We start from the raw sequence: 21,426 nt of genomic DNA on the forward strand, positions 1-21,426 counted from the left end.
ATAGCTTGTTTCTGTCGGGTGTGCTATCGAATGGATCTCCTTGAATGGGAAATTGCATAGTTCCCTTGCATGTCGTGTTTCTTCTACAATTAATCAGAGGCACCAAATGCCAATGCCATGTAAATCAACCAGGAAAGTCCATTCTTCCGTACAAATGGGATTGATCCATCAGCAATCAAATCTAAATGACACAGCAAGTTGCCACCGCGACGCACACTCGACATAAAAAACAAGTTGCTTCCGAATCCGCTCCAATTCTCTCCAAATATTTTTACACTGGAAGATGACTAAAAGCCAAGACCCTGTTTACATGTACAACACTCAGCTAAGCTAGAAAGTCCATACCCAGAACGAGAGAACAACTTCAAGAAGCCAACTCCGACAGATAACAAGCGTACAGGGCCACTGCATCTTGCAAATGATTCGCCTGAAGATCTTCGGGAACCGGAGCACTGCAAACATTTCTAAAGCAGCTTAGCTGAAGATCCCTTGTTGGATCCTCGGATATGTCTGATATAAGCAGACTCGAGATCTCCTCGGCCATCTTTGAGTATGCAACTCTGCAATGTTACAACAATGGAAGTCTTGAGGACACAAGAAATTTTCAACATAGACCATTTCTTATTTGTACGTGAATTTAAAGTAAGCTTTCGTCTAGTAGCACTTGACTCTGCGAGAATTCCTGGGTCAGATCATACATCAAAAAATTTTTAATGTAGTATTAGTTCTTGATAGGGAACTTTTGCCACAGCATTTTCTGCATGCAAAGGTATACCTAAAATAAAACCTGAATAGAATAACAATTACTAGATTTACTGAAGTTGGGAACTGTTTGCAAGTTGCAGCCAAAGAATGAATGTTGTTTCCCAGACATTAAGTAATCCACGAAAGCTTATAAATACTACCTTGCATTAATATTTACCAATCAAAATTTGCTTGTATAAAAATAGAATCAACTAGCAGAATTACCTAGCTTCTAGAGGTAATCTGCCTGCCCAAACCGCCAATGACTCATTTAATTGATCAAGGAAATTCTTACAGGCAGCATTTTTGCTCACAAGCGAGTCCTGTAAGAGAATGCAAAATAAATTGTCAGTACCTCTTACAAAAAGGAAAAGTAACAATTAGTGAACATTCATGATGTGGCAAGTTATTTCACCACTCCTAGAAGCAGAAATAAATGTGAGACGTATTCAATCTAACAAAATAATCTTAAACCCTCAAGGAATATAAAATATAGTGTACAAGAAAAATTTTGTTCAATTTGAAAGTTTATTGATTCCAGAGCTGAATCACAAGTGAAGAGAATGGGGCTATCTAAGTAGAGCCTAAACTAAGTGAACAATAAAACTAGAGAAACATGATCAAGCGTATCTTAGAGATATCCCACTCAAATTTAAAGATAATAAACCTAAATTAAAAGCTAGCAATTCTCGTCCAAATCTGATATAGGACGGAAACAAAATAACAACTAAATCCAGTTCCCAGTTATGTCACCTCATCTTGCCAGAGCAGCCACCTTTCACCACTAACATTCTGTTCTCAGCATGGTAATGTGACGGCCCAAAAAGTTTTGTTCCCCATAAGAGTTCCACTAAACCAGATTTCACTAACAAATAGGAAGAGGGATCAACAAACATTTTCTTTCACCTCTTGGGAAAGAAACATTCTTCTTTAAAAGGAATATCACACCATCCAAAATTGACATCTATACAATACTCATTCATCTTGCATACCTATCCAATTGAGCTCTTTCCAATTGAAGCAACTACTAACCTATGCACAATGACCATACTAAATTAGCAACAGTTTTCACAAAGAGTACACAACAACTAAAAACACCACAAGACATGATTTGCTACATCAATTTATTTGCACAATATAAGAAGGGACGTTCTACAGAGCTCAAACCAAGCACCCTGCTTCCCATTAGGAGCCTCAACTGCATTCAAATGTTTTTAGCTTAAACTGAAATATAATCAGATTTTTATTATGATGCAGTCCAAAACCAATTTATGAGAAAATGATATCCAATTACACTGGCAGATTTATATAACTATATAAATTTACTCAAACTCACCAATCCATTCATACTATCATCATCTTCCAGCAAAGCACTTTTTATTGAATAAAATGATATGTAAATCCCCGCGCCTAAGTCCCAGTTTTCAATTTCTGACTTGTGTTCCTCCATCAAAGATGCCAACCTCCATATTTCTGAATGCTTTGCTGCATAAATAAAGTCATGCAACTATGTCAGGAAGACCTATCCGTCCATGCTGATTAACTAATCAGACTTGTCTCCGACCAAAAAAAAAAACTAATATAACTTGTCAAAAACTCTAGACAGATCAAACATGAGCTATTTCTTTGAGGTGTACAAGATGGTCTTAGATGAGCACTAAATAAGCTCATCAATAAATATACTTTGAATCTCTAAAAACATGAACTTCCAAGGAAACAAAGTTGAAGCATTTCAATCCAACATGACTGATCCATAGATATATAGACATGCAACTCCTGGAAACCATCAGAAGGCTGTCATCATCATCCCCTGTAAAATTCAATGCTATAAAGATAATAGCATACTGAGCAGCAACTATATTGGGTTCCGTGTGACAATCACAGATGACACTCTTTTCGAAATTTTGGAGCTTCTTTAGAGTATTCTATAGACCATCCATTCCGCACCATTTTATTGGCCCAGGATTAAGGTTCTCATATAAGAGCATGGATCGAGAATGCTCCATTTTGCGGAATCATACCTGATAAGAATAACGAATGTGCAACTGAAGTCACAAAGATAGAGTGTGCTTTTGGCCAATTCGAACACTGAAGAAAATGCTCCAAAGATTTCAAGATGTCTCCATGGTAGTTAAAATAAACTGCCTGCAAATCACAGTGTAACATCAACACTTAAGGTCAGACAATGTTTCAGCATATGATTTAAGATTGATAGATTGTAAAAAACAGTACCAAGGAACCAAGAGATACCTTTGCCTCATGCAACCAAGCCAATGGGACACCCAACTTTTCAATAAATTGCTCCTGCGACTTTTCTGAACTCCATGTTTCACAGTATTGAAACAAAATTTCACGAATTACAGTGGCCTGTAGATATGGATAGTCCTCTTGATAAGGCATGTGAAGGACTACATAGATGGCCCAGTGACATTGGCCCAGAGAGAGCAATTGTGAAACAAGTCCCATGTCAAGAACATAAAGATCATTTACACTGAAAGCTCCAACTGCTTGAAGTAAAGCACGCTGATGCCAGATCATATGGTAGTCGAGCGGATCATTTGTCGAAGATAACGTGCTAAACATTCTCTTCAGCAAGCCAAATTCATTATCTTGATTACAATGCAGAAGCATAAGATAATATGAGAAGTCGAACCGTTCCTCCTTAGTCTGAGTCACCGACTCTCCTGCCACTCCTTCGTCAATATACACGGGGACAGGATAAGGAGCTCTTCCATTATTAAGGAGTTGCTTGTAAGTTTGAAATATAATGGGCAACGAGGAGTCCGGTGGCAGTTGGTACCACATCAATAACCCCAAAAATCTCTTCCAGTCTATTCCAATATCACGCAGAGCACCTCCAATGTTGCCAGCAAGCAATTCCAAAATTCTTACTCTATCTTTCTCGATAAAACTGAAGTCCAATCCATTAGTTCTCCAAAGATCAAGCTGTCGAGAGATGTCAGAACGGTTTACTAGGGAACCACCTGCTTGGCTGATCAAACAAGCCAACCTTACATCTCCTTTAGAAGCAGCCAGCTCCACAGCAGCATCCAGCTGTCGGCCAGTCAAAAGTAAGAACAGATGCTCTAGATAACTCGACTCACTTATTGAGCTTATTTCTGCCTGTACACGGTGGCAAACACACTCTTGCAACCAGTAACTGAACTCTGCTCTTCGAATAAGAGGAAGTGCTTCAGGGTCAACTTCAGGTGAACCATCTTTGATATCCTCCATCACATCTTCCTCATTGTCAGCACCTACTGATTTTGACTGTCCACTATTCTCTCTTTCAGAAAAAAGAACTTTTATCAACTCCCAGACCATCACCTGGTGCATCAAAATCACTTTGGCAGATGAAGACAACCCAGAAACCTCCAACTGTCTCTCCACAATATCTATGTAGTTTCGGCAAACTCCTGAAAGTGTTAAGCGGTCGCAAACCAAGTTTTGAAGCTTCAGTTTGAAAGACCCAACCTCAACTTCTTTTGTTTTGTGATTTAATGTCTCATGCAAATTCAATGTGGAATCAAAAGCCAACTCAACCAACTCCTTCCTGACTTTGTTGCTCTCATCTCTAACAGCTTTATCAATCGCAACCTTTTCTATGTGAATTGCAGAAGATAAAACCCTCCGTGAGTCCTTGCTACCCACAGGTGTACCTGAGTGGACAAGGACACCATTTGGACCCCAACCAACTCGGAATGACCTACCCATAAAAAGGCCAGCATCAACAATATTCCTCGAATAGTGTCCAGTTAAAGGGGTCTCACGCGTTGTGTCCAGCTTAAACCCATCCACTCTTGTTGCCTTCAAAGGCATATCCTTATTTTGTTGCGTCAAAAAAATGGCTCCTGCAGAGCTAGAGTCAGCAGTACGAGGTTTGTACTCGAGCAAAGGTAACGGTGTCCTCCGTGCAACCGGAGGACTCACTTTATGAGTCATTCTCTGGGTAGAGCTCTGAAAGGATGATCTTGCATAATCTTTGCTTAAGGATGACTTTCCAGGAGGTATCTCATTGACATACTCGAGCTCCTCTTCGTCATTAGGAAACATCAACATTCTCATTTCATTCATCTTTGCCGGGTCAAGGCCAAGATGGGCAGGAAGAGAATGAGAAAGGTCAGGCCCAATTGGATTAACTCGAGGTTCTTCATCAACGTCAGAAACCTCCCCAACATTTTCCATTGTGGGATCTTGAACTGCCGGGGCATCATCCATAGTGATATCTTCCTCGTCATCTTCACTCAGACCAAATCTACTAAAATGTTGAACTAAGAATTTCCATTCACATTTTGTAGAATTAAACGAAATGAAGCTGGCTCCTTGTCTTTCTGTGCTCCGTCTTAATCTTGTGACCATATCATCCAGTTGGCCCTCATCAAGTGATCCAATTTGTAGAACCAAGGTAACCTCAGCAGCTTTGTTGAGTCCTTGGCCAACCGAAGGCTTCAAGCTTTCATCTCCATATACAACTAGCTCATGCCTTCCAAACTTAACAAGTTCATTTAAATCCAACCCTCTAACATCTGTCTCTCCTAAAAACTTAACGAACCCATAACCGAACCTCCCCACTGTAAAATTCTGAACTCGACTCAAATAGCCAGGATCTCCAAACTCCCAAGTGGCTAGTTCTTCCAGGCAAGGTTCTATAAAATAATCGGAAAACTTTAAAGTAGGCAAAGGAATTTCTCTCTCACCCAAAAGCCAATTTGACAAAGAACTTGGACAATAAGATATCCTCCTTTTCTTTAGTTTTATAGAAACATCAGAGTCCGATGGCCCCACATCACTGTATACCACACAGCTTGAAGCAGAGGAGACGCCGTGTCTAGTATGGCAAATTTCATCTGAAACACCAGATGAGAACACGAGAGCCAATTATCAGGACTTAACACTATGTCGAACTTGAAGATTTTCGTAGCATAACAACAAATTGGAAAGGATGATTGTCCATTGAAAGCCATGGCCAGCAAAGGCAAAATATGAGTTAAGAATATCAAAAGTGATCAAAGATTCATGCCTTTGTAATTAACATGCCACAGACTAATGACGTCCATCAAAGAGTCCCTAATGACCATCTCTAAACAATAACAAAACCGCTCCCTCCAATGCGCTCTGCCTCATGCGAATTCAAGTCTCCTTCCATGTATTTTTAGGCATAGATTACTAGACAAACAGAAGAGGAAACAATAGAAGGATCCTCAAAATTGTTTGCTCAAATGTAAACAGACTTCTTCAAAGGAGAAAATCTCCAAGTCCTTAAGAAACTCATCCTTCAAAACTTAATTGTCCTTTCACAGGTGCTGTTGATACTTGAAGTTCAAGAACTCTTTGAGGACAAGTCACAACTATCTTACTAACCAACTTCAGTATACAGTCACAATTATTAATGCGAAATGAGGCTTTTATCATTTGTATATAAAGGGCGTATCTAGCCAGGAAACACAGGATTCACTATTCCCCGAGGTAACACAAGACAACCAACACCAAGTGATAACCCCGTGTTCCATGAAGGATCCGACGGAGTTTCATATGTATACCATCAGGGGAGTGCGGCAAAATTGAAGTAAGCCGTTATGAATCAACGAGAGGACATATAATTTATAGATGCGACAATGATTGGACCATGCAAACTAAAAACACATTTTTCTTCGATAAAGAATAAGACTATTCGACCTATATCCCGATTGCCGATGATATATATCATGACTCAGCATCCACTTCAAATGTATATCCAATTTTTGCACAGCAGAATTATGAAAATCCAAAGCTATATGTGAATTAAGTATAGTAGAAAAAAAAAACTTATACAACGCAATATACATGAATCACCCACGCCCTCGTCTCTTTCTTCTGTACAATTACATTTAGTAATCAACGTTTCCAAATTTTTCCTGAACTTTGGTTTTTGGGACGGAAAAACCACACATTTGGTTTTTGCTGTAGGCTTCATTGCCATAGTGTATCGAACGCAAGCCATGAACCAGCAATTACATCGTTAATTCACGCACTTCATCAATTAGGTAAGACGGCCCAGTGAAGCATCCATCCTTGCATCGACAGTAAGATCCGATAGATGACATGACAAAACACTAGAGCACCGAAGTGACTACTAGAATCTGAGAATCATCAAATGCTCCAATTAGTTGCAGTAGAGAGAGAGAGAGAGAGAGAGATAACTTACCGGGAGAAGGAAGGAGCGAGGTGGACGCCATTCCAACTCGGTGCCGGTCGTCTCGTGTCGCCTTGGGGGAATAGCGAATCCTGTGTTTCACATCAATATTTTGGCTGGCACCGGAGCTCGTGGACCGGAGGTGGCGTTGCCGGCACAACGAGAGAGAGAGAGAGAGAGAGAGAGGGAGGGAGGGACTTGCTAGTGGGTCGCGCCGAAGCTTGCGGAGGGTTGCGACCCGCGAGCGGACGCGCCGTCGCAGCGGGCCGCGCCGTCCGCGGCGGCGGCGGATCTCGGCGGCCGGCGGCCGGCCGACGAACGCCGAGGCGACGGAGAGAGGAAGCGCAGCGGCCGAGAGGAAAGAGAGAGAAGCAGCGCCCGCGACTGTCGACCGTCGAGCGAGAGGAGCGAGAGAGGGGAGGAGGCCGGCGGGGCGTAGGAGAACAAATGAGGTTTAGGGCATTTTGTTTTTTCTTTTTTCTCAATACACTAAAAATTCCAAACCGTCCATCAATTTTTCTTGTCGTAAAAAATGTCGAACGGTCATAATCGCGCAATAATCTTCCGCACTAATTTTCGAGTTATAAAAATCTCAAATGTGTACCATTTGTGTCGCATTTACTTCATACCAGTGGTACGAAAAAAATCTAAATTGATACACTAGCTCCTGAGGCAAAATTAATAGATTTTTCAATCTCAGTTCATTTTTTTCAATTCTGGCTTCCACATAGCGAGGTCATTTTAAAAAAAAATTATGTGGAATTTCCACTTCGAATGGACGCCATACGTTCATTGCTAGGAATATTAAACGAAAGATAATAGAATAGTAGATTTGTCAAAAGTGTAACGATTTGTAATTTTTTTTCACAACGCGAAAATCAGTCTGGCACAAATGTGATACTGATGAATCGATTCGGGATTTTTTGTGATACGAAAATTAGTTTAGAGTATATGTGACATGAGTGTACCAATTTGTGATTTTCAATGATATCAACCCTTTGTTTTTACAACTTTAATATATTTTTTATATATGTTCTCGGGCCAGGCTGGGCCATTTGGGCTTCAAGGATGTAAAATCCGAAAGATTAGCCGGGCCCGAAATGAAATTTTAAGTTTGGGCCAGGTGGCCCAGCCTGGGATATCAAATACTGGAAATTTCAAGCGGTCCGGGCTTTCGGACCACATCACATCTTTGCTCAGCTCTAATTTTAGGTAGTAGGAGCGGTTGGAAAGTTGTTTTCCAGGTACAAAAATTGAGAAGAAGACTAAGAAATCCATTGGTATCTTAACCACAAACGCCACAAATCGTTTACACGTGTTGTTTTGCTTGAAATAACGTCTATATTACTTAAAGTTAGGCCCTATTCCAGGGTCGATCCTAGAACGGTTCGGTTCGGTTCCAAAGTGGTTATTACTATGGAAACGATTGCTCCATGTGCTTTCTCGTGCGTTTTCATCCTTCCAGGAGTTTGAATAATTTTCTCCAGAAGATGTTCTAGCCAAAAAGGAAAAAAGATGTTCCAGCACCCACAAATGTTTCCCCATCGGTTGATAGACCAAATTACTGGCAGAAGTCTTCTCATGCAGTCGTCAAAATGAACTGTGATTGTGATTTTGAGGAAAATATGCACAAAGCTGCTGAAGGCGTCGTAGCAATGGACAATGAGGGAAGTTTTCTGGGAGGGAATAGGAGAAGAATTGTTGCCCTGGATGCTGAGACGGCAGAGACAAGTGTGTCGCGATCTCCCCGAACCGGCCCCGCCGCCTAGGTGGTTTGGCTAATGGATTACTAAGTTAAACCTAGCTCGAGCTCTCCCAAGCTCATACCAATTCGCGACTTAAGTTAAAGTTTTTAACATGGAAATCAATTTCACCTAAGAGTCACCACTAATCAGTTTTTTTATGGGTCGATTAGACACCCAAGCAAAGCACGGGAGAAATGTTTTATTTCTACGAACTAGAGATTCAATGGGTACGGGGACTTGATTACACTAATTGACCAACTAGTGCCCTTTCGGTACCTAATCTTGCTCAATTCACCACCTAACATGTTCACACTAACTGGGAGTCTCAAAAATTCATTCCTAACCAAGCTAAGGGAAGCAACAATCACTACATGAACCTAACTTGCATAATCAACCACATACGAGGTTAAATTAAACGCGCAATTCAAAGCGTGCGAATCAAGCGAGGAGCAATCAAATATACGTTAATCACACAAAAAGGGAGAGAAAAGCAATTCTAAAACCCAATTTCCAATTTTTGATTTTCTAAATTTTTCTAAAATTTTTTAAATTTTTTAATGTTTTTTTTTAAAATAATATTTTTTTAATATTAAAATAATAATATAATATAAAATCGGATCTGGGTCGGATCTCCACATTCGACCTGGATCGGAACTGACCCGGGCGCGCCGACCCGAGTCCACGACCGGACCGGATTCATTTATTGAGCCCAGTCTGGCAAATTAAAAAAAAGAAAAAGGGTCCGGTCCGAAATTTTTATTTAAAAAAAAAAACAAAAGCCCAGCCCAACAAGAAATAAAGCTCAAATGATAATCTAGCCCAATTCCCAACTTCGGCCCATTCGCGAAATGACCAAAGACCTAAAAAAACTATTCTAATTCTGAACTAAAAAGCCCAAAACCTAATAAAAACATAATAAATCTAAAACCAAGTCCAACACCAAACAAAACCCTAAAATCGGCCCACACACTAAACAAAAACCTTACCCGGTTGCAACCTGCGAACCCAACCCGACCATGAGCCGCTGACCCGACTCACTGGAAACCCTAATGGCCGTGACCCGCTTGTCCGACCCGACTCGCCCGAACGCTGGCCGCCGCTCCGACGTGGAGCGCGTGCTCGGCCTTCATGGCTGAGATCGTGTCTGGCCACCGCCCGCCGGACCCTGGCCTCCGCGGTCAGGGTTTCCGGTCTAGCGGCCGAGCCCATGCTCGGCCGCCACCCGCCGAGCCCCGGCCTTCGTGGCCGGGAAACTCAGCCCCTCGACCGGGCCCGGGCCCGACCGCTGCCTGCCAACCCGACCAGCCGCGTCACCACCATTGCGACCGGCGACCGACCGAGACCGTCCAAGCCCCGACGAGGGACTAGCCGGTCACGGACCAGCCAAATCCCGGCAAGGGATCGACTTTCCATTTCCTCCCACGGTCACGCCCGGACCGCCGCCCAAACCGCGAGCCTCCACAGCCACCCGAGACACCAGCCGACGACTAAGCTTCCACCCCACGCTCAGCAACGCACCCGAGACACCACAAACGAAGATAGAGACTCTACAACTCTGGAACGCATCATACACAAAGGGAGAGTAACCGGATTTCACATATGCATAACATCAAACGGTTGGAGTGCGCGACAAAAATGAGAGATTTTTGGTTCGATTGAGGCTCAAGACGGACTGAAATCATCAACACCAGACACATGAAGAAGCAGAAGCGAGCACGAGGCGTGACGGGCTGGAACTCGCGCCAACCGGACGGCCGCGAGCTCCGGCCAGTGAGCCCGAGACAGAGGAACACAACAGAAACAGGGGAAGGAGGGGGCGGCCGTTTGCGGCACTCCCTATCCGGCTCGGCGGCGGCGAACGGGGGCGACCGTGAGAGGTCGGACCAGATCTGGTCGTCTCGCGCGCCTCCGAGCCGAAATCCTCGGGAAAACACCCCGAATCAAACAAAAACAGACCGAGTAAAGTCCGACGAGGACTCAAGCCGAGACCTACCGTGAGGAACGGGGTTCACTGGGGGCTTCGCCAGCCATAGCTGGGGTGTGGCGATCACCGGTGGGAGACCCCTCAACCACTGATCTCACTCTCGAATGCTCTCGGTCTCACTTCCTCGGATCTCTCTCTCTCTCGGAACCCTCTCTCTCCCTCTCTGTTCTCTCCGATTTCTCTCTCTGTGCCCCGATTTAAGGCCGGCCAGCGGGCAGGCGTGCATGGCCCTGCCACCGCCAGCCCGCCGCGGCCGGCCGATCGCCCGACCCACAGATCACGCCGGCCCCTACACCGCTCTGCCTCTGTTCCGGCTTCTGGCTTCTGTTCCGGCTTCTGTTCTTCCTCCCCCGTACGTTCTGAAACGTTGACTGGGGAGGGGGGAGATGAACAGATGCGGGCCAGGCCGAGGGAAAGAGGGCCGGCCCTCGTGGGAAAATAAAAAGGGAGGAGAAGATTAAAATAAAAATGGGCCGCACAAAAATAAAAAGAAGAGGGAAAAAAGAATGGGCCGACGAACCTGGCCCGGAAATCTTTTTTTTTCTTGTGTCCTAATAGGCCCTATTAATGCAAATGTGCCTAATGTCTATATGCCATGTAATTTAATGAAAATATTTTTTGTTTAGTGGTTTAAACCCTAAATTTTTTATGCGATAAAACCCTAAATGATTGAGCAAAATTTATGTGTCAACAAAGTGCTATTAGAGACCGTTTGATACTGCCCCAAAGCTAGGAACTGGCATGACCTATTCATTGAATTGGATGCTTTAGCTACACATCTGAACCTCGCTTCACAGTCTTCTGATAAGAGCTAGTAAACTTGGAAAAATTGGTAATCTATACAAATAAAAATTGGTAAGCGATCGCAATAGTGTTCAAAACAACAAATTTCAAACTGGTAAGTGAGTCAAATAAGAGTTGGTATTGCTAAACTTAGTCTGCAACTCAAACGGAAACAAGTTTGGTAAGTCATGAACATTGGAGTTGGAAATTTTGTACAAGAGTCGATACATGTTGGCAAGTCCTGAAAATAAATCTCTGTAAACTATTGCAATAGCTAGTAATTTAAAAACAACCAAATAAAAGTTAGGATTCGAATAATATGTGTGTTAAGCTAAAATTAGTCAGTGACTAAATGGGAGAAAAGTTGGTAAATCAATCAAATTAAAGTTGGTAATTTCATATAAAAAATAAGGGCATGTTTGGTTCAGCATTTGAAAGTTGCTTTGGGGGTCTAAAGGGTGCATTTGGTTCAACTAGGCATGGCTACAGTTCGGAACCGGCCGGTTCCGGTTCGGAACCGGCGGTTCCGGTTCCGGTTCGTGGCCATGTGTGAACCGGAACCGGAACCGGTCGGTTCCGGTTCCGGTTCCGGTTCCGATTCGTAATTTAAAAATTTTAAAAATAAATTATGAAATAAAAAAATAATGATTTTATAAAATTATGAAATAATGAATTATTCAATATAAATTGTAATCAAAATGTAAATTGTAGGGGTGATTGGTTTCCGGTTCGGTCCGGTTCCGCTCGGAACCGGAAACCGAACCGGTAAGATCAGTCCCTTAATTTTAGAACTAGGAACTGGACCGGCAAATCATAGAACCGGGAACCGGACCATTGGCCCGGTCCGGTTCTAGGTGGTCCAATGGAACCTTTTGCTCTTAACTAGCAAATGATCGTAGCCACAAAAGGCATACAACTTCACATGCTCACGGCTTGGCTTGGGTTTTATACACAACCCCTTTGATGGTCTCTTCATTCCCATTCGATGTGGGACTCTTGGCATTTGTATGAAGACAAGCCAAGAGTCTCACATTGAAGGTGTTCAAGGCAAGCCAAGAGTTTTACATCGAATGGGAACGAAGATGCATTAGAATCATTGTGTATAAAACCCAAGCTAAGCCTTGTAATTAGAGTTCAATACACCCAAGCCAAGCATTATAATTAGAGATCAATGCACTTACAATACATGACAATTAGAGTTCAAATTGTTTTATAAAAAAAAATTAAATAATGAATTTTTATTTTAAATTTCATTATTATTATTTTTTAAATAATTTGGAACCGGAACCAGAACCGGGCCCGTAGGCCACGGGTCAGTTCCGGTTCCGAACCGCGGGCCCAGTCAACGGGCCGGGCCCGGGTTTGACCGGGCCGGTTCCGGGCCAAAACCGGCCCGTGGCCATGACTAGGTTCAACTTTCAAAATGCTACTTGGGGAATGCAAATACCTTTACGTTAAAGCCTTTTGGGGAAATACAAGTGGCGTTTGGTAAAACATCATTTGTAAAGTTACTTTGGCCCAAGTAGTGTTTGGTAAAAAAATTTTGCAAAAAGGGCTTTGGGAATTATCTTTTTTATTAAAAAACAAAAAAACCTACCCTACCCTTCGCCGAAGCTGGCGACTAGTGAAGGCCTACGGCCGCCGGTGAGCTAGATCTGGCGTCGGCGGCCGTCGCCCGAGGTCGGGCGACCCTCGGCGAGCTAGATCTGCCGTCGACGGCTGGTGCCTGGGTTGCGCGACCCAGGCGCCGGCCGCCTGGGTCGCGCGACCCGGGTGCCGGCTGCCTGAGGTCGAGCGACCCAAGCGGGCGACGGCCTTGCGCGACCCAGGCCGGCGGCGCCTGGGCTGTCGCACGACCTCAAGCGGCCGTCACCTGGGTCATGCGACCTCGCCGGCCCAATCCGATGTTGGCCGCCCTCGCCGGCCGCCTCACGAAGAAGATGAACGGTAACAAGAGGGGTAAAACCGAAATAAACCAAAATAAGTGAGGATAGTTTGGGGACAAAAAATTTGGGTTCAGCATTTGTGGAATGCCGAAAGCCCAAAGACCAGCCTTTCGGCATTCCAAATGCTAGCATTTGGCCAATGCTAGGCCGAAAGCTGAACCAAACGGTTCAGCATTTTGGGAAGGGGCTTTCGAGGCCGAAAGCCCCTTCCCAAAGCTGAACCAAACGCACCCAAAGTCCCTTGTGCAAATGCGAAGTTGTTTGGCAAATTTTTTGGGAAGCTTTGAGGAGATGCAATTGCATCTCTAAAGCTTTCCAAGGGCCTTTGGCTGAATGGAGCCCATGAGGAGTTTTGGGAAGTTGCATTTTCAGAATGCAATTGGGTACTATTCATCGCGCACTGTTCATCGTCTTCCAAGCAGCTAATCCGGCGGCCGGCCACCGCCACCTGAGGGCTAGCGCCCCGACGACTGCCGCCTGGGGGTCGCGCAACCCTAGCGACCGCCGCTTGGGGTCGCCGAACCTCGGGTGTCGCTTGGGTATGCGCGACCCGGCGACGCCGCTCTGAGGTTCGGCGACCTCGGGCGGCGTTGCCGGGTCGCGCGACCCCTAGGCAACCGCCGCTTGAGGTCGCGGGACCTCGACGACCGCCGCCTGAGGTCGCGCGACCTAGGCGACGCCTGAGGTTCGGCGACCTTAGGCGGCGGTCACCGGGGTTGCGTGACCCCCAGGCGACCGCCGCCTGGGGTCGCGCGGCCTCAGGCGGCAGTTGCCAAGGTCGAACGACGCCGCCTGAGGTCGCCGGCGACCAGGTCTGGCCGGCGGTGGTGGTCGATTGGCCGATTTTTTTTTTTTTAAATATCAACAAAAGTCTTTTACAAATAATTTTTACCAACCGATATTTAGACCAAAGTTGCTTTCAAATGTGATTTTAAAATACATATTACCAAACACTATTTACATTTTGAAAAACCCTTTTAGCTTAAAGACCTTTGCATTTTGCCAAAAGCAATCTCCCAAAGCCGAACCAAACAGGCCCTAAGTATGTCTAATAGGTTAGCAAACTACACCACCAAATGTTGGAAGATTACTAAATCACATCGGTAACTTTGAAAGTACATATATTAATATCGGTAGTTTTGAAAACACGTTGGTTACTTACTTACGGGTTGAAATTAGATTACCAACACATTTTGAAAGTTACCAATGCTAGTAAAGATTTATCAACACTAGAAATCCGCGGAAAATGGCAAAAAGGACCGATTCAACAATATATTACCTCGGCGATCGCTGTCATATTTTAAAATACTAAGTATTTATGTACTTTTCAGATCTTGAAACAAGGCTGGAAGCACCAAGTCAAGGATTCAGATTTCGGATTGTGACGCATCGTACACAGCTTTAGAAAAAATTTCATTCTTCGAGTGCGTTACAGAGGCAACTTTAGACTCTTCCAATGAGTAAATTTCAAGAAAAGTATTGGGCAAAGGCTGTAGAAATCTATAAAAAGAGATTTTTTTTAACTATAGATTGGAGAAAAAGAAAGAAGACTGACGTACATCGTGTCTTTTGGATGTATGCATGACCATGAAAGCACGCCTGAATATACCTTTTCCCCCCTCCTTCAAAGTCACAAAACGAACCACTTTTCTTTGCAGTGCTTGTGAACAAATCCCAACATTGAGGCCCTTTAGGAAGAGATGTCCCCTAAAGTGTTGAACCGGTTGTGCCAGATTCAACACTGTTTTGGCTCTCTGTCACTTGAATGTCCTCTCGTATGAGTCTTCATAGATTGCAGCCAAAGTCTAGTGAATGTGTTGTGTTAAATTCTGCAAAGTCAAGAGAGTCTTTAGTTTTACCATACCTTTAGGATCGTTGATTCGCAAAATGGCTACTTTCAATCTGAATCCTGTTTTGGACCCGTTTCGGTATTCGAAGAGCCTCGGATACTTTTAGCTGATGCTTCTATAGCCATTTTAGCATTTCTTTTCCGTTTATTGCTCGTTCAAAGGGAGAAAGTAGAGCTACAGAGGAAGTTGTAATGATGAGAAAACAAAGAAGCATTCAATAGTAGCAGATATTGTGTCATCCTTGTGCTCTGCTATATAACTATACAGTGCATAAATACTTGGATAAATCTCGAAGTGACTAGTAGATGTGCGCAAAACCAGGGCAGCGATAACTATCCAAGACATTTTTTGGAAGGAAAAAGAAGAATCTCGCGGAGGAGGATTGAGTTCGTCATGATCTCACCTAAAATTATAAAGTAAGTGAAGAAGATGCCATGTCTTTAATAGAATGTTTCGGTACCCAGAATTCTAGACTAGACTGCAGCTATGTGATTTGAATGCAGAGCCCAAAATTTCACCTGCTGCTATTCCCAGAAGGGTGCTGATATGACCTTATCAAAGGGCCAAGTTGGTGTAAATAAAAGTCTCTAAATCTCAAATACACAAACAACATTTTCCAAGACCCAGTGATGTAACGTGTCCCTTTCTTTACCTCAACACCGCACGTTACGATATGTCATTGTCCATGCTGCGTAGTGCAAGTGATTGGTTGGCTTGCAATACATCAAAAAAATAGCATGGCATGTGGGCATGTAGCAACCTAATCAGCTAACACTGCATGAGAGAAACCAGGGTGTTCCACAATTGATGTCAAGCATCTTGCTTTTCTTGCATGCTTTTGATGGGCTAACGCGGGCTGCAAGATCATTTAATGGTCAAACAAAGCAGCTGCTAGTCTACAAACACTTCCACACAGAGAGAGAAGCATTTTGTGTTACGTCCACGTGATAACACCAACCTAATATACTTTTTAATTATATGATGTCGCTTTTTATTAGTGAACATTTTGTAATTTCAATATATTAGATCACCAGAATGATCCGTAATATCATATCAGCATGCCATATGATAATAGCATTAGGAGAGAGAGAGAGAGGCATGGGCAGAAAATTACGCCGAGGCATGGCATCTGTCCTCACCTGAACAGAGGCATATGGGTTTGGTTTTCTATGTATAGTATTTCTGATGTGAGCCAAGAACCATGTTCGGAACCTCATAATAAAGACAAACATCACTACACCACATAAATTGCCATCAAATCCTATAACAAGTACAAAAACACATCAATACCAGATAAGCATCGGTAGTTCTATATGTTGAACAGCAGAAATTAGATGCACAGATCAAGAATAAACTTGCATGTCAGGTACCATTCTCTTCCTTGGTAATACTCAGCGCAGGAGTTAGAAAACATCATCCGGCTCCTTATGAGTTTAGGTAGAATTACGTCATGTTTTACCACAACACGATGAAATTCGCCTAATGTGAAGTGCAAAGAAATGCAATCTGTACGCATTTCTCTGTGCCCCCATTAATGATTTCATGTTAATTGAGTGATTATTGATCGATTGTATCCAGCATAATCTAGCTCTTTGGTGGATCAAACATGAAGAATTACTTGTGTGATGATTCTCTTGCTTGGTATAAAACAAACAGTAAAACGAAAATTACCTACCAGCAAGAGATTCCTAAAATTAACATACCAGAGTGAAAAACCATATGGTAATTAGTAAACAACGATGGCATGATCAGCATCTTTTCAAATTTCTCTTGCCAAGACAACTCTGATCTCTCGTTATAGAAAAGAAAAAGGGGAAGAGAAAATAAAGCCATGGCGGGTCCCATGAGTGACCTGATTGCTAGAAGGCCGCAAAAACAGCTGCTATATAAACTCACTCTCTGGCCTTAACACTTTATATAAATCCTCACCTCTCAAACAAAGGCAATAGCACATTTTTCATTCAGACATATCACAAACACCTTCACACGTTTCCTTCTCTCTACTGCACATCGCCGATGACTCGAACTCAGCAGCGATATCGAGGTGTCCGGCAACGCCACTGGGGCTCTTGGGTCTCCGAAATCCGCCACCCTTTACTGTAATTTCACTCTCAACGACCGGTTCTTTAATTGATGAATATGTTGTACATTTTGCTTAACCTGAAAGTTCCGCACTTGTTCCTTGTTTGTTAATGCAGTAAGACTAGGATATGGTTAGGCACGTTCGAAACGGCAGAGGACGCAGCAAGGGCGTACGACGAGGCTGCTAGACTCATGTGCGGGCCGAAAGCACGTACCAACTTTCCCTACAATCCGAACGAGCCTCAGACGTCCTCGTCAAAGCTTCTCTCGGCGACTTTAGCTGCCAAGTTACACAAATGTCACTTGGCATCTCTACAGCTGGCCAAGAAAAGCGTGAAAAAAGAGATCAAAGACTCACATCCTGGGCATTTCAGGTGGGAAGGTGATCGAACTAGCAGCGAAAGAAATGGAGATCAAAGAGCGGGTGGGTGGTCAGAGGAAAGACCAACTGTTGTCCAGTGGCATGAGATGAACTGGGATAGTGATGAAGGCCAAGGAGATAACAGTGTTCAGCAATTTAGGCCACTTGAGGATGACCATATAGAGCAGATGATAGAGGAATTACTTGATTATGGGTCAATTGAGCTCTGCTCTGCGATTCAAACATAGCTTCTAACCTGTTAGCTCTCTTATTTCTCTAGGTAGTTTCTTTCCATTTCCCGAAGAAATCGTACGATTCAATCCTAGGCCATTGGTATGAAATGCCAAAGACTTCGCCCCGTTAAGTTAGGTCAAGGTGGATCTTTCAAGTGTAGCGTAATTTGACTGTTTCCTTATGTAAGCTCCTTTTGTTTTTCCAATAATCAGTCAGAAGCAAGCAAGAAGGAATGGATGAGGAGAAGTGGAAAAATCCTTATTATCTGAAGTGCCTATCATGAAGCTGATCCAGAGATCCCAAAGCTCAAAAGAAGTGTGAAAACTCTCTTAGTCCTACCTCCTTTGCATGGAGACACGGTCCCGCAACCTCTATCTTTTTTATTTTTTTCCGTGGTTAAAGTGACAACGATCCTAATCGAGAGCAACACTAAATATACTAAAGGTTAACTGGGAACTGTTTGCTAAATGACATGACAATATCGGTGGAATTGAGAAGTGGATGATGAGGCTACAAGGAAGGTAAAACCGTAGGACTAATTGGCACGTTCATGATTTAGAAGAATGGATTGATTTTTATCTTATTGGACACCCAACAACAGAGAGATTTAGAGGGCCCATGTTATGCAATCGTGAACAGTTCTTGACCCTACCACACAAAACACAGCTCAAATCTTGGTAAATAGTAATACCCAGATGAAAGAGGACAAGTCAAAAAAGTTCATGCGCAGTGTTGCTGCAGAAAGAGTGTCATTTCCTTGGGGCCATTGAACAGAGAATGTTGTCCCATTGGTTCTGAGTCCTCCATTTTTCTCTGAGTTCCCAAACAAATCTTGCCAACATCCTCTTCCCGTGCGAACAAAGATCGCCCTTTTTTGTTGGTGGCACTGGCAGTGATGGAGCCATGTCTATCTCTAGGCATACATTCTCATTGTTCTCTCACTAGCCTTCACAAGCTGACAAGGGACTTTGTTATTATCTCCAGGAACATCACTTTTGACCAATGCACTCACTCATCCTGATCACCCTACACAAGAACTACATATTCCTCACTCATTCCTCTAGTGTAGTATCACCACAGTGAACATGTTCAACAAGATAATATAGTTTATAATCCTTGTCATCATGAAGTATGATTGTCGAGGAAGCAAAGGATTGTCTTTGGAGTTTGCTTAAAGAATGGTAAACGACTTTTGTGTGCTTAGGTTATTTAGCAATATAGCACCCAAGTTTTCTTTTACAAGATCTAGCATCTCCCAACACCTTGGACCCACAAATCAATTTCTCAGGCTCCTTGGCATGCAGAAATCAATCATTATATCTTGATTTGCTCGGATCAACAAGATTTTAGCATGCAAATGGACGCGGATCCTTTTGCTCAAAAACTTAAGGTAACTCCCATTAGTTGAAACTGAGTAACTAGAAACTAAAAATCCCATCACTCTGGAAATGTAGATATCAGAGATTTATAATCATCCTGAAAGAGTGGGATGACAATGAAATTAAATCTTTTTCTATGCTTTTAGAAAAAGAATTTCCAAATTTTTGACTTTTTTTTATTTTTGATAAGAAATTTCATACTTTCTCGCCCCTGTTATTATTGTTTTCCTTAATGACTAAAGAATCTTCTTCCTGTCATCTCTTTTTTTTTGGGCAGGTATTTCTTAGTAATTATGTTTTCATTAGACATTGTAGATGACATTACAGATGAAATGTCTCTGGCCTCACTGTAGTGGACCCTTCCTTTTCTCTGTTTTGCCCTTAAAAGAAGATTTTCCCTTCTGCTCCCAGGAAGATTTAATTGACACTCACACAATTTTTCCGCGAAGAGAAAAAAATTTCAAGTTCACGGGAAAGAAATTCTTAATTCGAAAACGCCGTAACTGTACCGCTTTCACCGGCTCAACTTTTTTTTCCCTTATTGTGGTATGAAATTTATTTCTGTGCTGATTGATTTTTCTCTTCCTTCGGGTAAAAGCTGCTTGAGCTGATTTACTAATTGTATAATCATTGAGAAGATGGTGGAATCTAAATCCTATTGTAAACTCATGCTTCATGATTATGAATGTCAATTTGTCTCCCACCAAACATTAATTCTTGGGGTACTCAATTACCATTTAGCAAGATTAACGTTAACATCCTTAGGGTTTAAATTCTTTGCCCAAAGATGCATGTGGGATGATTAAACCAGTTTAATTTTACCGAAGTGATGTTACAGCTCATGCACAGCACCGAACTGGAAACATGATTGCATGTTGCCACATGAAATATATTGTGATGATGAACGAAAAAAAGGAGAAAGCAGTCAAAAGAAATGCAATTTTAAAGATGATGGGAGAGGAATTGGCATGATGAGAGAGACAAACAGGCAATCATATGGCTGACCATCTGAATGATAGCCCCAAACAGACATAGAGATTGCAAGTCCCATGTTTTTAACTTTGGATCTTGTTCATCATGTGAATTGGATACTATGGACTTGAAATTACTCATGCACTTGCAGATGATGTCCAAAACTCACTAGAAGCCAAGGCATGAAGTCTTGTGGCATATGCATCACTATGGCTTGTTTTAGATGAGTTCGGCACTAAATTTGTTCTCTCTCTCAATGTCTGTCTGTTTTTTTTTTTTTGTCTAGGGCCTATATGGATATGGTATGTTATGGGTCTTTTAGTATTCCACTCTTGGTCCATGCCTTCCCTTGGTCCATAACCTTATCTACATGTGGAGTTTGTTCCCATGCATGTTTCAGTGCACATGGTTTTAGGTCTCATTAAAATTCATAAAAAAGGAAGAACAGAGTGTGAATCTCACATGACCTTCTCCACTTAGGTCTGCTCATCCAAAGAAGCTTAAGAAGCCATGTGATCAGAAAACCTTTTCTCGGTTGTCCTATAGGCATCACTAGTTTAATCAAGGAAAAGTTCTTACACAGCAAACTTTTACAGAAGCTAACAATTAATCTGCTTGAGTTATGTTCGATCCCATCGACATTGACATTAGTCGAGCGTAGATTAGTCTCTTCTCAAATCACTTCTAATCTGGCATAGAAGAAAAACTAAAGCATTTCCAAGCAAATAAGGTCATTAGAACTTAGACGTTGCCGATGAGTCAATTATAGTTTATGTGCTTTTCCGTTGGAAGAAACAAGGTCAAGAAACTGCAGCTGTAAGATGACTCATCAGTAAATAATGTGTTTCCTTCCTTCGGCGGTATCGAGGATCAACCAACAACCTGAACAGTTCAAGTAGTTGGACATCATTGGATTCCCTAGCTTCCCCAGATCCATCCTTGAAATGAGAAAAGGCCTGGCTGTAATTGAAAGAATGTTGCTAGCAAAATTGACAAGACTGCTGGCCTAAGCTCTCATATTTCACTACTACCCAGACTTGTTACACCAGAAACGTTTTCTCTTCTTCTTTGTAATAGGAGTCAGCCGCCATATCATTCATGAAACAAGTTTACATGGCAAATTTCAAATTATCATTTGCAAGGCAAGACCGACAAACAGAATTGCCAAAGAATA

General features: G+C 42.7%; 2 protein-coding genes across 4 annotated transcripts; one reads left to right on the forward strand and one right to left on the reverse strand.

Moving 5' to 3' along the window:
• Positions 1-89: 89 nt before the first annotated feature.
• LOC115693777 (nuclear pore complex protein NUP96) lies at positions 90-7,144 on the reverse strand. 3 transcript variants are annotated; one of them, XM_030620834.2, is made up of 6 exons: positions 6,929-7,144; positions 2,995-5,591; positions 2,766-2,889; positions 2,081-2,229; positions 970-1,067; positions 90-560 (listed from the first exon to the last, which is right to left on the reverse strand). In XM_030620834.2, the coding sequence occupies exons 1-6, from the start codon at positions 6,957-6,959 to the stop codon at positions 365-367; spliced, it is 3,195 nt and encodes a 1,064-aa protein (XP_030476694.1). In that variant the 5' UTR covers positions 6,960-7,144; the 3' UTR covers positions 90-364. The 3 variants fall into 3 exon arrangements, with proteins under 3 accessions (XP_030476694.1, XP_056167386.1, XP_056167387.1); XM_056311411.1 differs by lacking the exon at positions 6,929-7,144 and adding an exon at positions 6,421-6,726; XM_056311412.1 differs by lacking the exon at positions 90-560 and adding an exon at positions 1,498-1,594 and having other exon boundaries at positions 6,929-7,143.
• Positions 7,145-17,158: 10,014 nt separating this feature from the next.
• LOC115693779 (ethylene-responsive transcription factor ERF003-like) lies at positions 17,159-18,171 on the forward strand. Its single transcript, XM_030620835.2, has 2 exons — positions 17,159-17,323; positions 17,423-18,171. Exons 1-2 carry the CDS (start codon positions 17,241-17,243, stop codon positions 17,913-17,915), a joined length of 576 nt encoding a protein of 191 aa, XP_030476695.1. The 5' UTR covers positions 17,159-17,240; the 3' UTR covers positions 17,916-18,171.
• Positions 18,172-21,426: the final 3,255 nt, after the last annotated feature.

The sequence above is a fragment of the Syzygium oleosum genome, unplaced genomic scaffold, assembly GCF_021117445.2.
Source record: "Syzygium oleosum isolate NSW1041296 unplaced genomic scaffold, Sole_v2.1 Sole_v2.05, whole genome shotgun sequence".
NCBI lineage: Eukaryota > Viridiplantae > Streptophyta > Magnoliopsida > Myrtales > Myrtaceae > Syzygium > Syzygium oleosum.

What these genes read in the sequence shown, in the direction of transcription:
- LOC115693777 (XM_030620834.2), bottom strand. Translation starts at nt 6,959, where the DNA reads ATGGCGTCCACCTCGCTCCTTCCTTCTCCCG. An exon ending in CTCGCTCCTTCCTTCTCCCG is followed by an intron (nt 5,592 to 6,928) that starts GTAAGTTATCTC and finishes CTGGTGTTTCAG; the next exon opens with ATGAAATTTGCCATACTAGA. An exon ending in CTTGGTTGCATGAGGCAAAG is followed by an intron (nt 2,890 to 2,994) that starts GTATCTCTTGGT and finishes TGTGATTTGCAG; the next exon opens with GCAGTTTATTTTAACTACCA.
- LOC115693779 (XM_030620835.2), top strand. Translation starts at nt 17,241, where the DNA reads ATGACTCGAACTCAGCAGCGATATCGAGGTGTCCGGCAACGCCACTGG. An exon ending in GAAATCCGCCACCCTTTACT is followed by an intron (nt 17,324 to 17,422) that starts GTAATTTCACTC and finishes TTGTTAATGCAG; the next exon opens with TAAGACTAGGATATGGTTAG.